The 18,086-nt window shown below is 46.0% G+C and overlaps 1 protein-coding gene across 1 annotated transcript in view; it reads left to right on the forward strand.

Moving 5' to 3' along the window:
• Window positions 1-4,142, forward strand: part of CTNNBL1 (catenin beta like 1) — a 32,280-nt gene extending 28,138 nt beyond the window's left edge. Inside the window, exons 14-16 of the mRNA XM_040437051.1 lie at window positions 1,706-1,843; window positions 2,497-2,569; window positions 3,841-4,142. Of these exons, the coding sequence (XP_040292985.1) occupies window positions 1,706-1,843; window positions 2,497-2,569; window positions 3,841-3,929 (300 nt within the window). The 3' untranslated portion in view covers window positions 3,930-4,142. The remainder of the gene's footprint in view (window positions 1-1,705; window positions 1,844-2,496; window positions 2,570-3,840) is intronic.
• Window positions 4,143-18,086: the final 13,944 nt, after the last annotated feature.

Here is an 18,086-nt window from a genome sequence, read left to right on the forward strand (position 1 = left end):
CGGTTACATATGGGTGCGTTCCCATACCGGAGAGCAAACCGCAGCATGCTGTGGTTTTCTATCAGTCATGAGATGTGGAGCAAAACAGATCCGGCATGAGCCACAATGCAAGTCAATGGGGCTGATCCGTTTTCTCAGACACAATAGAAAACGGATCCGTCTCCCATTGACTTTCAATGGTGTTCATGACGGATCCGTCTTGGCTATGTTAAAGATAATACAACCGGATCCGTTCATAACGGATGCAGATGGTTGTATTATCAGTAACGGAAGTGTTTTTGCTGAACCCTGCCGGATCCAGCAAAAACGCTAGTGTGAAAGTAGCCTTACTGATCCTCTGGATAGGTCATCAGTATTAAATTGGCAGGGTTCCGACACCTGGGACCTCTGCCGATCAGCTGTTTGAGAAGGCGCCACGACCTTCTCTCAGCTCACAAAGCATAGCGCTGTACATAGTATAGCAGCTGTGCTTGGTATCACAGCTCAGCCCCATTCACTTCAGTGGGGATGAGCTGCGCCTAGGCCATGTGACTGATCACTTTGCCTAGGGATAGCTCAAAGAGCTGATTGGCGGGGATCCCAGGTGTTGGACCCCCACTGAGTAAATACTGATGGCCTATGCAGAGGATAGGTCATCAGTATATTAGTCTCGGAAAACCCCTTTAAAGGGGGTTGTCCAGCCTAGGAGCTGACTTTCCCATTCCTCTGAATGTGTGCTCAAATGAAGAAAAAAAACTCACATGTCCACAGTCCCGCCGTTTGTTCCAGCTCGGTGGCCCTGTTCCTGCCAGACTGGAATTGGCATGTTTCTCAGACTGCTGTGGCCAATCACTGGCCTCAGTGGCCACCTGAATGCTAGTTTGGGCACACATTTGGAGGAATAGTTAAGTCCGCTACAAGGCCAGACAACCCATTTAAAGGGGTTATCCACTTAGGGCTGCATGTGTGTTTTTGTTTTTTTTGGAGCATACCCTGATGACAAGTTGATCACACAGTGACATGTCCTAGTGAATGTAAAATGAAACAGCTTTGCACAGCTGTGAGCAGCGTATGTGTCTCCATGGTGGCAGGCAGTGTGTGTGGTGCACATTTACATTTTACATGTACATTGTTTAGCCAGAAGTAGTGGACAGGTCATAGGGAATGTGAATGCAGGATCTGACTACACACAGTGCAGTCTGTTACCATGGAGATGCACGGTCTGCATAGGAGCTGTAGAAACAAAGCGGTAAGAAACTTGTAATCAAGACATATATGTTGGATTTTTATTTTTTTTGGCTCCATTCACACATCTTTTTGTGGAACGGAATGGCGGACCCATTCATTTCTATGGGGCCGTGCTATGTGCTGCCCGGATCCGGAATTGCGGATCCGCACTTCCGGGTCCGCAATTCCTTTCCCGAAAAAAATAGAACATGTCCTATTCTTGTCCGCAATTGCGGACAAGATTAAGCATTTTCTATTAAGTGCCGGCGATGTTCGGTCCGCAAAATGCGGAACGCACATTGCCGGTGTCCGTGTTTTGCGGATCTGCAAAACACACACGGACGTGTGAATGGACCCTAATTCTGTGAGGGGAAACCACCAGCAATTGCTCAGTTTCCCTGCATCACCACTACAGGGGAAATTAAGCATTACACTGTTCCCATTAAATTCAGCATGCTGTCAAGCTTGAATTTATTACTTCCTTATCCTCTGTAACTAGGACATGGTGCGGCGTGGTGAAATACTAGACGATGATTTGGAGGATGAGTTCTACCTGCGTAGACTGGATGCTGGTCTGTTCCTGCTTCAGCTGCTGTGCTACATCACCGCAGAGATCTCCAACAGCAGCTTACCCCAGGTAACCTTAGCCAACCGGACCCGAGCCTGAGCGCTCCTTTTTCATATCCTGTATTAGGCTGGTTTCACATGGGCGTTGTGGATTGGGGCCGGATGCGTTCAGAGTGCGTTCAGTGAAACTCGCACTATTTTGCAAGCAAGTTCAGTCAGTTTTGTCTACGATTGCGTTCAGTTGTTCAGTTTTTTCCGCGCGGGTGCAATGCGTTTTGATGCGTTTTTCACGCGCGTGATAAAAAACTGAATGTTTACAAACAACATCTCTTAGCAACCATCAGTGAAAAACGCAACGCATCCGCACTTGCTTGCGGATGCAATGCGTTTTTCACGCAGCCCCATTCACTTCTATGGGTCCAGGGCTGCGTGAAAAACGCAGAATATAGAACATGCTGCGATTTTCACGCAACGCAGAACTGATGCGTGAAAAACAACGCTCATGTACACAGACCCATTGAAATGAATGGGTCATGATTCAGTGCGGGTGCTATGCGTTCACGTCACGCATTGCACCCGCGCGGAAAACTCGCTCGTGTGAAAGGGACCTTAGGGAACTGCATAAATAGCAATTCCACTACCATTTTATTATCTGTGAGTTACAGACTGTGCTGTGCTCTTATGCCTTCCCGTTGCTAAGCATGTCCATCTTTTTGGCTATAGGTACGACAGAGAGTGATGCAGATTTTGAACATGAGGGGCAGCTCCATCAAGATAATTCGACATATATTGAAGGGTGAGTGATAAACCGTGCTGTGTATTACACTTTTCTCATATTAATTCCAGTTGCAAAAACTTCTGGCCATATGCTGTACCATAAAGGGGGTGCCCTCCTTTACTAGCCATTAAAGGGAACCTGTCACACTGTCCTTATAGTCTGATCTTTGGGCAGGACAGGCTGAGAAGATGGATATGTAGTTTTGTGGGAAATTATTCAGAAAAACTAATGGAACTTGTTAGTGGGTTTGGAACCATTTAACCACCAGCATGTTTTTATGACGCTATGGTCTGGAACCCGCTACCATCTCCAGAACAGGGCCCCTGAAGTGAAGGAGGTGTCCTCTCCATTAATCGCTATAGGAGTTCTGTAGGAAGTCCCTTAGAAGCGAATGGAGAGCGCACTATGCAAGCGCAGATACTGGTCCGTTCACCGCTATAGGACTGCCGGAAAAAGACGAACCAGTGATTGCGCATGCGCGGTTGCTCTCTGTTCACTTTGGAGATAGGTGCAGATTCCAGAGGTGGGACCTGCCCTTATCTGACATTGATGGCATATTCAAGCGATATGCCATCAGTGTCCCAGATAGTCCACCCCCCTTTAAGGTTTCCAGTTGTTCTGTTATCATTTTTCAGACACGTAACATATATATTATGTATATAAAATCACCCCCCCCCCCCTCAGATTTCAGATCAGAGCCCCATATGACCCTCAGATCAGAACTCCTTGTCAGACCCCCATGAGAGATAAAATAAATAGGTGAACTTACCTCTCCTGCTCTGCTGCTACTCTGCAGGTCCAGCGGTCTCGCCTGCAGTCACCGCTCCCTGGTCTTCCCTGGGCACCACGCTGCACTGTGACATGATGGTGTACAGCATCCGGTCATAGTGTGCACACTACATCCTGATACTGTACGCAGTCAGGACAGTGCAGTGTGGTGCCCGGAGGAAGACCAGGGAGCAGTAAGTGCAGCAAGCACTGGCACCACTACACTCACCGCTCCCTGCGCCTCCTGCATACTAATGAGTGTTTCTTATAAAGGGAAAATGTGTCTATAATGTATAGAGAGAAAAATGGCAGCGCACTCACAAAAAATGGTTGAAAAGAAACATATCCCATTAGGGCTATGTGTGAACCCTGCCTCTGTGTGTGTGTGTGTGTGTGTGTGTAGATATATAGATAATCTCATACAGTGGTTGTCAAATAGTGGATGAAGTCTGACTGCACGGGTAAGCCAATAATAAAATGACTATGCTTGAATGTTTCTTGATATATTTTACCTCTTGTAGAATATTCTGAGAACATCGGTGACGGGAAGAGCGCAGAATTCCGGGAGAGTGAACAAAAGCGAATCCTGGAGCTGATAGAGACCTTGTGAGAGACTCGCTCTAGTTCATTCCCACAGCAGTGAGGAGTCTGCAGAGCATTGCACAAGTCCTGGACCTCAAATATCTGTTTGCTTTTGTATATACAAGTTTGGGATGGGATGATTAGACACCAGGCTTCTTCCCACTCTCTGGGAACTTTATTGAAGATCAATTTTATGTGTCTTATTTTTTATAAAAAGCCAACAATTAAATATTCAATCCCATCTGTCCATAATTATTTTACATCCATGTCTTTGGGAATGTTCATGGGAAATATAAAACTAAGAACACGAGCACATTTCTAATACTAGCAAAAGGGAAAACGCTATTCCAAACATGCTAATGGACAAACCCACTGGTCCAGATTTACCAATCCTGAAGATGGTATAAGCTTAGACAGGATGTGTAAACCTGCACCAGATTTATCACAGGGGCTATCTGATAAATTTGGTGCAGGGATACACACTTTCCTCTTACTCCATACCTTCCCTTGAGACAGATTTTATATGCCACAATTTTGGCACAAAATGGTGCATAGTAGGTTCACCCCTTTCTGCTAAGCTCCATACCCCTTGTGGAGCATGTTTTAAAAAAGTATAGCAGGTGCGCGAATTTGTGCCTTTTTTTTTTTTTTTAAGGTAGATTTTTGGTGTTTTTGCAAATAACGCAGGTGGCAAAAAAAGTGTTTTCTTTTTCTGGCTTTTTTTTGTTAAAAAAAAACTGCATACAAAATGTGTGTGTAGGGACCCTTAGGCCTCATGCACACGACTGTAGTCTGGGTCCGCATCCAATCTGCATTTTTTGTGGATCAGATGTGGACCCATTCATTTCAGTGGGGCCCCAAAAGATGTCTTATTCACATCCATATGTCCGTTCTGTGGCCCTGCATAAAAAAAAAATAGGACATGTCCTATTTTGCATATAAGAATAGGCAGTTCTAACAGAGGGCAGGACATACTGATCCGCAAAATGTGGACCGCACGTGGCCGGTATCCGTGTTTTGCGGATCTGGACTTTGCAGACTGCAAAAACTGCTATGGCTGTGTGCATAAGCACTTCGAGTAGGTTCACACTGGCGGTGTTTTTTTTTTTTTTTTTTTTTTCTCTCGTTTTTTTGAAGCAGGTTTTTCAGCCAAAGCCCGAAGTGGATTTAACACAAATCAGAAATATAAAGAAAGGTCTTATTTCTTCCTGCTGGATCCACTTCTGGCTTTGGCTGAAAAACCTGCAGGAAAATAAATCTGTCCCAAAGCCTCCTCCAAAAAAAACTGTGTGAACCTACCTTTAATGGTTTTTAACACTTTTTTTTTAATGACAATCCAGAATGTACATTTTTACTTTTATAATTTATAGGGATTTATTAATAGTTGAACAGCTTTTAATTTGATCTCTAAAATAAAATTACATTGAACTTTGCGAGTAATTAGAAAATACGATCTGCTAATATAATATTATGTGTGCCGTTATTGGTGGTGCCTTCTATTAGTTATGCCCTTTCACCCTTAAACTCATAAAGGGGACTGGTGGCTATTGCTCCCTTGGGTTGAACACTCTGACAGAGATGTCATTTTTGTATCCAGTGTAGACAGTATTCTTACTGCGTATCATCACTTGTGTAACAATAGCTGCTGGCTATGTGCTGAAAAATGCATAGTATCATCTCGAGCCATGTAATGAGGCTATAATATGCAGGCACACAAAGCGCCCGTGTGACATAAGCTTTATTCCTAATCCTTTAATGACAGAGTTATTTTATATGTTAATTCGAAAACTACATTTAGAAGATGTGTAAATTTTACAATCCTGCCCATATGAAAACCATATTGTATTTGGGATTGACTATTAGAATTATACTAACAAAAAAAAAAGACAAATAAAAAAGTTGCTAAATGAGACTAATCAAAACTTTCCCTTTTCCTCCTATCTCATTTTGTGTAAGTTTATGGGTTTCACGCTCTTATTTTGGTGATTTTCGGCTTTGGTGCATTTTTTCTTCTGAAGTTTTTGCTGCATTTTTCTATGCAAAAAAACCCACCAGCTCCAGATGTTTGCTGAAACATCTTCCAGCCTCCAAGATGGCGAAGCTATGGAATAGCGATGCTCCATTGGGCATCTGTCGTCACTTCAAGTTCTGACCCTGGGGACCGGAGGCAACTGGAGTCCCAGTGTTCAGGATTCGCTTCTTGCCTGAGTTACTTCCCAAGGGGATCTAGTTTTCAGGCAAAGAGAGGGAGACGACAGGAGGGGGGCAGGTAAGGTGAAATTAATATACAGTGGATATAAAAAGTCTACACACACCTGTTAAAATGTCAGGTTTCTGTGATGTAAAAAAATGAGACAAAGATAAATCATTTCATAACTTTTTCCACCTTTAATGTGACCTATAAACTGTACCACTCAATAGAAAAACAAACTGAAATATTTTAGGTGGAGGGAAGAAAAAAAAAAAATATAATAATGTGGTTGCATAAGTGTGCACACCCTCTTATAACTGGGGATGTAGCTGTGTTCAGAATTAAGCAATCGCATTCACAATCATGTTAAATAGGAGGTGTTGGGGGGCGTGGCTAACTGCCGCCATGAGCGCACGCACTTAAGAGCTGATCCGTTCCCTGTACAGAATCCTGACTAATCCTGCCAAGCTGCCAACTCCAAATTCTGAGTGGCCAGTGCAGAGGAGAAGGAGGAAGCCCAGACAGCGCGAAATGGGTCCCAGCAAGGCGCAATCCGCGGCTGATAAGCTCAAGGAGTATGCCCGCCAAGAAAACCAACATGGCGCAGCGGCTCCCGCTACTCCACGTGCAGCCGTGACAAGCGGTCAAGCCGCGCAGCTGATGGAGCCTGAGGATGCTGGAGAGCCATAAATTTCACTGAAAGCGGTGTCGGAACAGCTCCTGACAGCAATTTCTTCCTGCCAGTCTTCCCTTACGTGTAAAATCGAGGAGGTGCGGGTGGACCTGGGACTGCTAAGGCAGGACGTACAGCAGCTGAGGGAGAGAGTGAAACAGACAGAGGATCGTGTCTCAGCTCTAGAAGACTTCACCAGACCATTGGATTCGAGGTTGCAGGAGGTTGAGCGGTCTGTTGGGCTGTGGCGGCAGAAATGCGACAACCTGGAGTACAGGGCCCGGCGTAACAACGTGCGGATCCTAGGCATACCAGAAAGAGCGGAGGGGCGGGATCCTGCCAACTTTTTGGAGCTATGGTTCAAGGCCCAATTCCCTAATGCTACATTTTCCGCAGCGTATGCAGTTGAAAGAGCACATAGGGTCCCTGCCAGACCACCTCCTCCGGGAACTCCGCCGCGGCCTTTACTAGCCCGCTTACTCAACTGGAAGGACCGGGACTTAATACTCAGTCAAGCAAGGAGCAAGGGAGTGACAACGCATGATAACGCTAATGTATCACTGTTCCCTGATTTTTCTGCGGATTTGCAAAAGAAGAGGGCCACCTTCATTTCAGTTAAGAGGCGTCTCCGTGAACTGAACTTGCAGTATTCTATGGCCTACCCGGCGCGTCTCTGCGTAATTGATGGAGATCGGCCAGTCTTTTTCACTGACCCTAAGGAAGCGGAAGACAGGATATCCAGGCGGCCAAGACCGCGCTAATTCTGTTATTAGGCCCGACACCGCAAGTATATCTAGGCGCTGCGCAGTGCAATGTGCGAGCCTTGCTACTATATACATGTACATTTTCTGTTTTATATATATCTCCGTTAATAGCACAATGTGAGACATTTTGATACCAGACCTCTGTGGCCTCACGGCTAGTTAGTGTTGTTAAGAATGCAGCCTGAGGGGGGGGTCTGGGTGTTCATCTATGCACCCATTTCTATTCCTCTGTTCCCGCGGCTTTTTTACTGCATATGTACAGGGAACGTTCGGCCACCTGAATGGGTTTAACATCTACTTTCCCGTACAGGTCCCCGAATACTTTGCCACAGAACTAACACAATAATGTTTGCACTAGATGCGTATCTAGGGTTGTTAGTCTACCACATGTTATGTTACGTGTTCTTTTTGATGTTGAAGGCATGGTCATTTAATAGCTGCAAGTTAGGTGGGGATGAGAGGCGATCACTAGTTTGGCAGAAGGGTCTTCACCCTCTTTGTAGTGAGATGCTGTGGTGTCCAGGTGGGAATCTTACGCCTGCTTTATGGGGTCTTAAACAGTGATGTCCTGGAATGTGAGAGGCTTGGGGGCTCCGAACAAGAGAATAGCTGTATTTTTGCACATAAGAAGATATAGCCCTCACGTTCTGGGACTTCAGGAAACTCATTAAACCATGGGTGCAGTGGTCTCTACAGGCGTATGGAACCTCACACTCTAGAGCAGGGGTACTCAACTAGTTTTATTAAAGGTCCACATACCTGGGTCTGCAGTCAGGTGAAGGTCCGAGCTGAACGCCAACAGTAAAGATGCCATGCGATCATGTGATCCATGCGCTTGGGGCGCTCTGAAGTTATAGTGGAGCGCCCCGGGTAAGTCCCAGAATTAGTAATGGCCACATTAGTGGCCAGTAAGAATAATGTCCCCATTAGTGCCCCCAGTAAGAGTAATGCCACCATTAGTGCCCCCCTTCTCTGCTTTTGCAAAAAAATAAAAATAAATTAGCATTCACCTGGCTGCGGTGAACATTCGCTGCTGACTGCAAGCTCAGGACCGGTGCTCCAACGTGATGATGTCTTGTAGGTCCTGTCCTGAGCTTCTAGTCAGCAGGGAGTGTTCTCCACAGCGTCAGCAAATGAAGGTGGAGGTACCGTAATTTTTATTTATTTTTTTACTAGCACAAGTAGCGGTGGAGGTAAAGGCTGTACTAATGGGCGTTCCATGATGGAAGCGCTCATTAGTAAGGGTACTTTCACACTTGCAGCAGGACGGATCCGACAGGCTGCTCACCCTGTCAGATCCATCTTGCCACTACTTTGCCGTGCCGCTGCTCTGTGCCCATCGACTATAATGGGGATGAGGGCAGAGCTACGGCGCAGCACGGTGAGAGGCCGCCAGACTAAAAGTACTACATGTCCGACTTTTTCGTCTGGCGGCCTCACGCCGTGCACTGCCATGCTGCGCCGTAGCTCCACTCCCGCTATAGTCAATGGGGAGTGGCAGTCCGGCGAAATAGTGGCAGGACGGATCTGACAGGGTGAACAGCCTGTCGGATCCGTCCTGCCGCAAGTGTGAAAGTCGCCTAACAGTCCTGACAGGAAAATTCTGACACCGGCAAGGGAACTAAAATACCAGCCTTGCTGGTGAACTACTGGCCGGGTGGCAACCCAAGCCACAGAACAGACATATGATAGTTTTGTTCCGCATCCAATTCCCATTATTGGGGGATTGGATGCGGACCCCTTAATTACAATGGGGCCACAAGAGATGCTGACAGCACACTGTGTGCTGTCTGCATCTTATTCCGCTCTATTGAAACTAAGGGGTCCGCATCCAATGCCCCAATAATGGGAATTGGATGCGGAACAAAACTATCATGGTTTGATGGTGCTTAATCACTTTATTTAATCAGATTACCTTTAATTTTAAAGAAGATGGCCCAGGAGAGATGGGAACACGACACTGTCACACGTCACTTTCCTGCAGTCAGTGACGTGTTCCCGCCTCTCTGTAGCCCTCTCCACGCCCCTCTTCCTTCCCAAATGTGACTTTATTTCATTGGTGGCAGTGGTGATGTCCCTCCCCTCTCCAGCAGCTGGTAAGTGTCCTTTGGAGCTTGAAGCTCCCTTACGTGCTGCCTAGGGTGGCCACTGGCTTCACCCTAGAAAGCCAGACCAGCCCAAACCACTCCCACAATGACCCAAACCACAAAGCCACGCCCCCATGCCAGTGAAGCCATGCCCCCACCATCGGCTGGAAAAAAAAAACACGGGGGAGGAGAGAAAAGAACTTTCTGAATGGAAGGTAAGCTGGGGGCAGCCGGGGTGCTTCTTTTCCCCTCAGTCAGCCACAGGGAGGCCTAAAACCGGACGTCTGGCCACCCACTGCTGCCGCTGCTGCAGGGGAGGAGGGACCTGTGAGCGCACTGAGGGAGAAAGCTCCCTCCACGTGCAGGTGCCGGATGAAAGCGCTGGTGCCTGCATGTGGAGTGAGCCGTCTCTCACTGTGCCCCTGGGAAGGAGGAAGTGCGCCGGTAAACTCCTCCTCCTGCACGGTACAGGAGGAGGAGCGCTCTGAAGGATGGCCGGGGTCCGGGCAACTGGCGGCCGCGGTCCGTATTTGGACCGCGGTCCGCCAGTTGAGTACCCCTGCTCTAGAGGAGTGGCTATACTTGTTCACAAGAATCTTAAATGGGAGATGCAGCAATCTGCAGCAGATCCTGAGGGGCAATATACTTTTGCATATGGGTTTATCAACAATGTCCCCAATGTTATAATTAATCTATATACCGTAATCCTCCTCCAGATAGGGTTTCACTGCTCCAGACAATGTTGGGATTCGCCGCTCAATATCCAACGGCCCGTTTGCTCTGTATGGGGGACTTTAATATGGTCATGGATAGATGGATCTTCTTCAGTTACAACTCTGTTTAGACTTGCCACGGAGATGGGATGGTTGGACATATGGAGACTTAGAAATCCGCAGCTGAGAGGGTACTCCTGTTTTACACCCGCTAGAGGCACGCTTTCTAGGATCGACTATGTACTGGGCAATGCTGCAGTCTACACGGATCTGATTGATATTCAGTATGAACCGCAGGGTTCTTCTGACCACGCCCCAGTTTTGGCGCGACTGAAAGTGCCTGGGACCGCCTCTAGGGGGGGTAAGATGAGAATTCATCCCTTCTGGCTCTCTCTGTTGGCTCCTGGTGATAGAATCCCTGATCAGTTACAGGTTTTTCTAGACATGCAGGGTGAGGAGACGGAGGCTCTGCTACTTTAGGACACCCTGAAAGCTTACCTGAGAGGCTGCTTAAAGTCCTCCATTTCCTATGTTAAAAATAACACTGCCCGCCAAGAGATGGACTTACACGCAAAATGCAGGGAAGCTGAGGCCTCCTTCTGCTCTGATCCCCACGGAAGCGAATAGGATAGAATGGATGGCTAGAGGTAGTGTATTCCAGATATATAGAGATTCTAGGACCCCAACTCCTTAAACTATATTCAGCATCCCTCCAGCGACACCAACTCCCTGAAACTTTATATGACGCTACTAATGTAGTAATTCTGAAACCAGATAAAGACCCGGGTGAATGCGGCTCTTATAGGCCGATTTCACTATTAAATTTTAGATTACAAGATCTTAACTAGGCTCCTAGCTACCCGCCTAAACAAGGTTATAACTTCCATTGTATACCAGGATCAGGCCGGATTTATGCCGGGCAGAACGACCTCCGACAATATTAGAAGGGCACAGGTCATGGCACAGATAGGGTCGGCAGAGGGGAGAAAATGGGCCCTGGCGTCCCTTGACACAGCCAAGGCCTTCGACTCTGTAGAATGGCCTTTCCTCCTGCAGATCTTGGCAGGCTTCGGCTTTGGACCTAAGTTTGTGAGATGAGTGGAGATCTTGTATCAGAGACCTACAGCTAACATACTTGTTAACGGAACGCAATCTGAATCCTTTACGCTCCACAGGGGCACCAGGCAGGGCTGCTACCTTTCCCCACTGTTGTTTGCCGTGGTGATAGAACACTTGGCCCTGCGAATTAGACAGGATGAGTCTTTTTTGGGGATATCTAGGGGGAATAGAGAAGAAAAAAAATAGGACTATATGCTGATGATCTCCTATTTATGGCCGAGCCTGAGCAAACCCTCCCGAGTGCGATAGATGTGATAGAGAAGTTTGGCACTTACTCGGGCTTACACATAAACTGGACGAAATCTGCTATTATGCCTCTATGGGCACATGACTGGCCATCAAGATTTTACAATCTGCCTGTGGTGGATCACTTTAAATACCTAGGTGTTATAACCACAAGGGATCCCTCCACATCGTTGGCGAGAAATATAGACCCTTTAGAGTCTTTGTTTATTGATAAGTTTAAAACTTGGAAGTCTTTGCCGCTGTCAGTAATGGGAAGATTAAACTTAGTCAAAATGATACTACTTCCGAAGGGTCTTTATCTCCTGTCACATGCATGTGCTCCAGTTTCCAAAGCCTTTTTTGAGCGATTGCACTCATTGACAGCTGCTTTTGTTCGGGGTACGGCTAGAAGGAAGCTTTCCCTTAGTGTACTACAAAGATCTAAGCTTCAAGGGGGGGCAGCCCTTCCTGACTTTTTCCTATATTACATTGCTGGTCAGCTGAAGTATATACAGTTGCAAGAAAAAGTATGTGAACCCTTTGAAATGATATGGATTTCTGCACAAATTGGTCATAAAATGTGATCTGATCTTCATCTAAGTCACAACAATAGACAATCACAGTCTGCTTAAACTAATAACACACAAATAATTAAATGTTACCATGTTTTTATTGAACACACCATGTAAACATTCACAGTGCAGGTGGAAAAAGTATGTGAACCCCTAGACCAGGCATCCTCAAACTGCGGCCCTCCAGCTGTTGTAAAACTACAATTCCCACAGTGCCCCGCTGTAGGCCGATACCTGTAGGCTGTTCGGGCATGCTGGGAGTTGTAGTTTTGCAACAGCTGGAGGGCCGCAGTTTGAGGATGCCTGCCCTAGACTAATGACCTCTCCAAGAGCTAATTGGAGTGAGGTGTCAGCCAACTGGAGTCCAATCAATGAGATGAGATTGGAAGTGTTGGCTACAGCTGCCCTGCCCTATAAAAAACACACACCAGTTCTGGGTTTGCTTTTCACAAGAAGCATTGCCTGATGTGAATGATGCCTCGCACAAAAGAGCTCTCAGAAGACCTACGATTGAGAATTGTTGACTTGCATAAAGCTGGAAAGGGTTATAAAAGTATCTCCAAAAGCCTTGCTGTTCATCAGTCCACGGTAAGACAAATTGTCTATAAATGGAGAAAGTTCCGCACTGCTGCTACTCTCCCTAGGAGTGGCCATCCTGTAAAGATGACTGCAAGAGCACAGCGCAGACTGCTCATTGAGGTGAAGAAGAATTCTAGGGTGTCAGCTAAAGACTTACAAAAGTCTCTGGCATATGCTAACATCCCTGTTAGCGAATACGTAAAACACTAAACAAGAATGGATTTCATGGGAGGATACCACAGAGGAAGCCACTGCTGTCCAAAAAAAAATTGCTGCACGTTTACATTTTGCACAAGAGCACCTGGATGTTTCACAGCAGAACTGGCAAAATATTCTGTGGACAGATGAAACCAAAGTTGAGTTGTTTGGAAGAAACACACAACACTATATGTGGAGAAAAAGAGGCACAGCACACCAACATAAAAACCTCATCCCAACTGTGAAGTATGGTGGTGGGGGCATCATGGCTTGGGGCTGCTTTGCTGGGTCAGGGCCTCGACAGATTGCTATCATGGAAGGAAAAATGAATTCCCAAGTTTATCAAGACATTTTGCAGGAGAACTTAAGGCCATCTGTCCACCAGCTGAAGCTCAACAGAAGATGGGTGTCGCAACAGGACAACGACCCAAAGCATAGAAGTAAATCAACAGAATGGCTTAAACAGAAGAAAATATGCCTTCTGTAGTGGCCCAGTCAGAGTCCTGACCTCAACCCGATTTGAGATGCTGTGGCATGAGCTCAAGAAAGTGATTGACACCAGACATCCCAAGAATATTGCTGAACTGAAACAGTTCTGTAAAGAGGAATGGTCAAGAATTACTCCTGACCGTTGTGCACGTCTGATCTGCAACTACAGGAAACGTTTGGTTGAAGTTATTGCTGCCAAAGAAGGTTCAACCAGTTATTAAATCCAAGGGTTCACATACTTTTTCCACCTGCACTGTGAATGTTTACATGGTGTGTTCAATAAAAACATGGTAACATTTAATTCTTTGTGTGTTATTAGTTTAAGCAGACTGTGATTGTCTATTGTTGTGACTTAGATGAAGATCAGGTCACATTTTATGACCAATTTGTGCAGAAATCCATATCATTCCAAAGGGTTCACATACTTTTTCTTGCAACTGTAGCTGCATGGGTAGCACGGGGGGACTTACCGGGACCGGAGTATTGGCTAAAAGAGTACCTTCACTTGACTACCTTATGGCCGGTGTTAGAATGCCTGGGTTTAGTACCTGGGAGATTACTCCCTATCCATAAGCTGGCTAATCAGGTATGGAAGGCTGCCAAACTAAACTCCTATAAAGATGTGCCTGATGCTGCTCCACTTTGGGATAATCCCATGTTCTTGCACTTTATTGGAGGGCTCTGCTGTTTGGAGACGAAGCGGGGTCATCTCCCTGGAGGATCTTTACGAGGGAGGAGTACTGCGCTCTTTTCAGCAGATCCAGGAGAAGTTTGAGACACCTCACACTTTCTTTTACCGGTACCTCCAATTGAGACGTGCCCTAGGCGCTCAGTTCAGTGGTGTCGGCCGCAGCATTTCCAAATACCCTTTGATAGGGGTGTTGAGATCCCAAGGGCCCAGGGGAATCCTATCTGTGCTATATACATATTTACTAGGCGGTCGCATGCTACTCCAGCCCCTTGAGGTGGAGGGGAAGTGGAAAGCTTCCATTCCTTCACTCAATGCGGAGGACTGGGAGGAGGCTCTGCTGATTCCCACTAAGGTTTCCCCTTCGATAAATAATAGGCTAACTCAATTGTTTAGCTTCTGTGCAATATATCTATCTCCACTCAGACTGCACAAAATGGGAAGATTGTCTAACAGTAGATGCCACAGGTGTCACAAGGAGAGGGCAGACTTCTGGCATCTGATATGGGATTGTGACCATTTACCGACCTTTTTGGAGGAGTGTGGTAGATGTCCTGTCGACAATGGTCCCTGCCCCAATACCAGTATGCCCCAAAATTTGTATCCTTGGAGTGTTGGACGAGGACCTGTGGACACACCATCAAAGGGTGTTTCTGAGGGAGACCTTGTTCTTAGCTAGGAAAGCGGTGGCTTTGAGATGGATGGCTGATAGGACTCCATCAATTAACCAGTGGAAAGCATTGGTCAATCATGCTATGTCCATGGAGAAAGTGGTTTATATACATCGGAAGTGCCCACAGAAGTTCCTGAAAGTATGGGGGGAGTGGTGCTCTTCTCCTCAAACCCTGCACCCTCTGCATATGCACTCTGTGGCGGGGGAGCTCAGACCGTAATATCCCATTGTATTGTACATTCTCATGATTTGATCGCTCTTTGAATATCATGCTTTGTATCAGGCCTCACTGTAAATTTTGATATGATGGATTCATGTGTAGTGTACCCACCTTTCTTTTACATGTTACTGTATAGAATGCTATGAAGCTTGTGACTCCCCTGCGTGGGTTGTGACTGCTTTGTCATGTTATGTTTCATGCCTCTCGTTAAACTTCAATAAAACGAGTTTAAAAAAATAGGAGACAGCATACACCTGCCATCATTTAAAGTGCCTCTGATTAACCACAAATAAAGTTCAGCTGCTCTAGTTGGTCTTTCCTGAAATTTTCTTAGTCGCATCCCACAGCAAAAGCCATGGTCCACAGAGAGCTTCCAAAGCATCAGAGGGATCTCATTGTTAAAAGGTATCAGTCAGGAGAAGGGTACAAAAGAATTTCCAAGGCATTAGATATACCATGGAACACAGTGAAGACATCATCAAGTGGAGAAAATATGGCACAACAGTGACATTACCAAGAACTGGACGTCCCTCCAAAATTGATGAAAAGCCGAGAAGAAAACTGGTCTGGGAGGCTACCAAGAGGCCTACAGCAACATTGAAGGAGCTGCAGGAATATCTGGCAAGTACTGGCTGTGTGGTACATGTGACAACAATCTCCCATATTCTTTATATGTCTGGGCTATGGGGTAGAGTGGCAAGACAAAAGCCTTTTCTTACGAAGAAAAACATCCAAGCTAGGCTACATTTTGCAAAAACATATCTGAAGTCTCCCAAAAGCATGTGGGAAATGGTGTTATGGTCTGATGAAACCAAGGTTAAACTTTTTGGCCATAATTCCAAAAGATATGTTTGGCCCAAAAACAACACTGCACATCACCAAAAGAACACCATACCTACAGTGAAGCATGGCGATGGCAGCATCATGCCAAGGGGCTGTTTTTCTTCAGCTGGAACTGGGGCCTTAGTTAAAGGGATTCTGTCGCCAGGATTAACGATATGTAGATATTTATATGTGCCCATTAGTCTTCATGCAGTGTTTACAATGATCCCTCTGTTTATGCTCTGTGTGCCTTATATTGTTATAAAAACCGATCTTATTCATATGTAAATTACCTCTGTCAGGAGCCCAAGGGGTTGTCCCACGATCTCCTGGAGCCCAGCACCGCCTACTACTTAATTTATTCACTGCACTATCCTGACGTCATGTTATCTCTGCTCCGTAGTCTTGCTGGTCAGGGAGGCGGCGCATGCGCAGTGGACAAGTGGAAGCCGGTGCCAGTAGTCTGCACGGGCGCAGACTACAGTGTCCACTGCGCCTGCGCGAGACTACGGAGCAGAGATTATAAAATCATCCTGAAAGTGGATCCGGCCGTCTTTCCCAAGGTTTCTTCTACGTATCACTGGAGTCAGGACATTGTTTTACCCTCATTTTGTACAGCTCCAAAAAAATTATCAAGAACAATACTTCCATTCCTTGGATGTCAGATCAGTGATAAGACACCTAAACACTATGGAAAGTTAGAGAGAGGATCCAAATCTGTTTAGCCAATTTTCGAGAAGGAAGATCTCAAAGTGCACCATGGCAAGATGGCTTAAAGGGTGGCTGGCAGATTTGTACCTAGGAAACTGGCTGACCTGTTGCATGTCCGCTTGGCAGCAGAAGACATCTGTGTTGGTACCAAATAAAGGCTTCCCTTTAAAGGTGTATTCCATTCATACGGTGACGGCATATCCTATCCCCATATATCGGTGGGGGAGGGTGTCTGACTTGTGTGACCTTCCCCCACCGATCCTGAGAATGAAGGGGGTTGTAGCACTTTTTCCCTGCACAGCAAACTGGCTAGGAGAGCGGCTGTGAAAACCTACCAGGGGGATCGGTGCTAGAGCAACGGTGGAGCATTTTAATTCTCAGGATCCCAGGGGTCAGACCCTCACCAGTCATAAAGTGTTTTAGTGTATATCCTAGCAATATAGGTGCATATCCATGAAGCAAACATAAAACAAAATGGCTGCACACCATTATATATACAAACAATAGAGCTAAGAAATGGGGGTCATTCTAGATAAAAGTGGTACAATACCGACTATAAATGAGTATACATGAATAATGGAAGCTCTTAGCGCACATACGTGTCGGGCCCATCTACCAGGCGTCAAGGTGGCTTCTGCAGATGGGTCCCTATCACTAAAGAATCTGCCTCACTTTGGACTTACTTAAGCCTACAGTATTCAGGGCAGTGTAGAATATTTTTGTAGCTGGTTCCTACACTGCCCTGAATATTGTAGGCTTAAGTAAGTCCAAAGTGAGGCAGATTCTTTAGTGATAGGGACCCATCTGCGGAAGCCACCTTAACGCCTGGTAGATGGACCCGACACGTATGTGCGCTAAGAGCTTCCATTATTCATGTACAGTTGTGGCCAAAAGTTTTGAGAATGACACAAATATTAGTTTTCACAAAGTTTGCTGCTAAACTGCTTTTAGATCTTTGTTTCAGTTGTTTCTGTGATGTAGTGAAATATAATTACACGCACTTCATACGTTTCAAAGGCTTTTATCGACAATTACATGACATTTATGCAAAGAGTCAGTATTTGCAGTGTTGGCCCTTCTTTTTCAGGACCTCTGCAATTCGACTGGGCATGCTCTCAATCAACTTCTGGGCCAATTCCTGACTGATAGCAACCCATTCTTTCATAATCACTTCTTGGAGTTTGTCAGAATTAGTGGGTTTTTGTTTGTCCACCCGCCTCTTGAGGATTGACCACAAGTTCTCAATGGGATTAAGATCTGGTGAGTTTCCAGGCCATGGACCCAAAATGTCAATGTTTTGGTCCCCGAGCCACTTAGTTATCACTTTTGCCTTATGGCACGGTGCTCCATCGTGCTGGAAAATGCATTGTTCTTCACCAAACTGTTGTTGGATTGTTGGAAGAAGTTGCTGTTGGAGGGTGTTTTGGTACCATTCTTTATTCATGGCTGTGTTTTTGGGCA

This window comes from Bufo bufo, chromosome 6 (assembly GCF_905171765.1).
Source record: "Bufo bufo chromosome 6, aBufBuf1.1, whole genome shotgun sequence".
NCBI classification, from domain to species: Eukaryota; Metazoa; Chordata; class Amphibia; order Anura; family Bufonidae; genus Bufo; species Bufo bufo.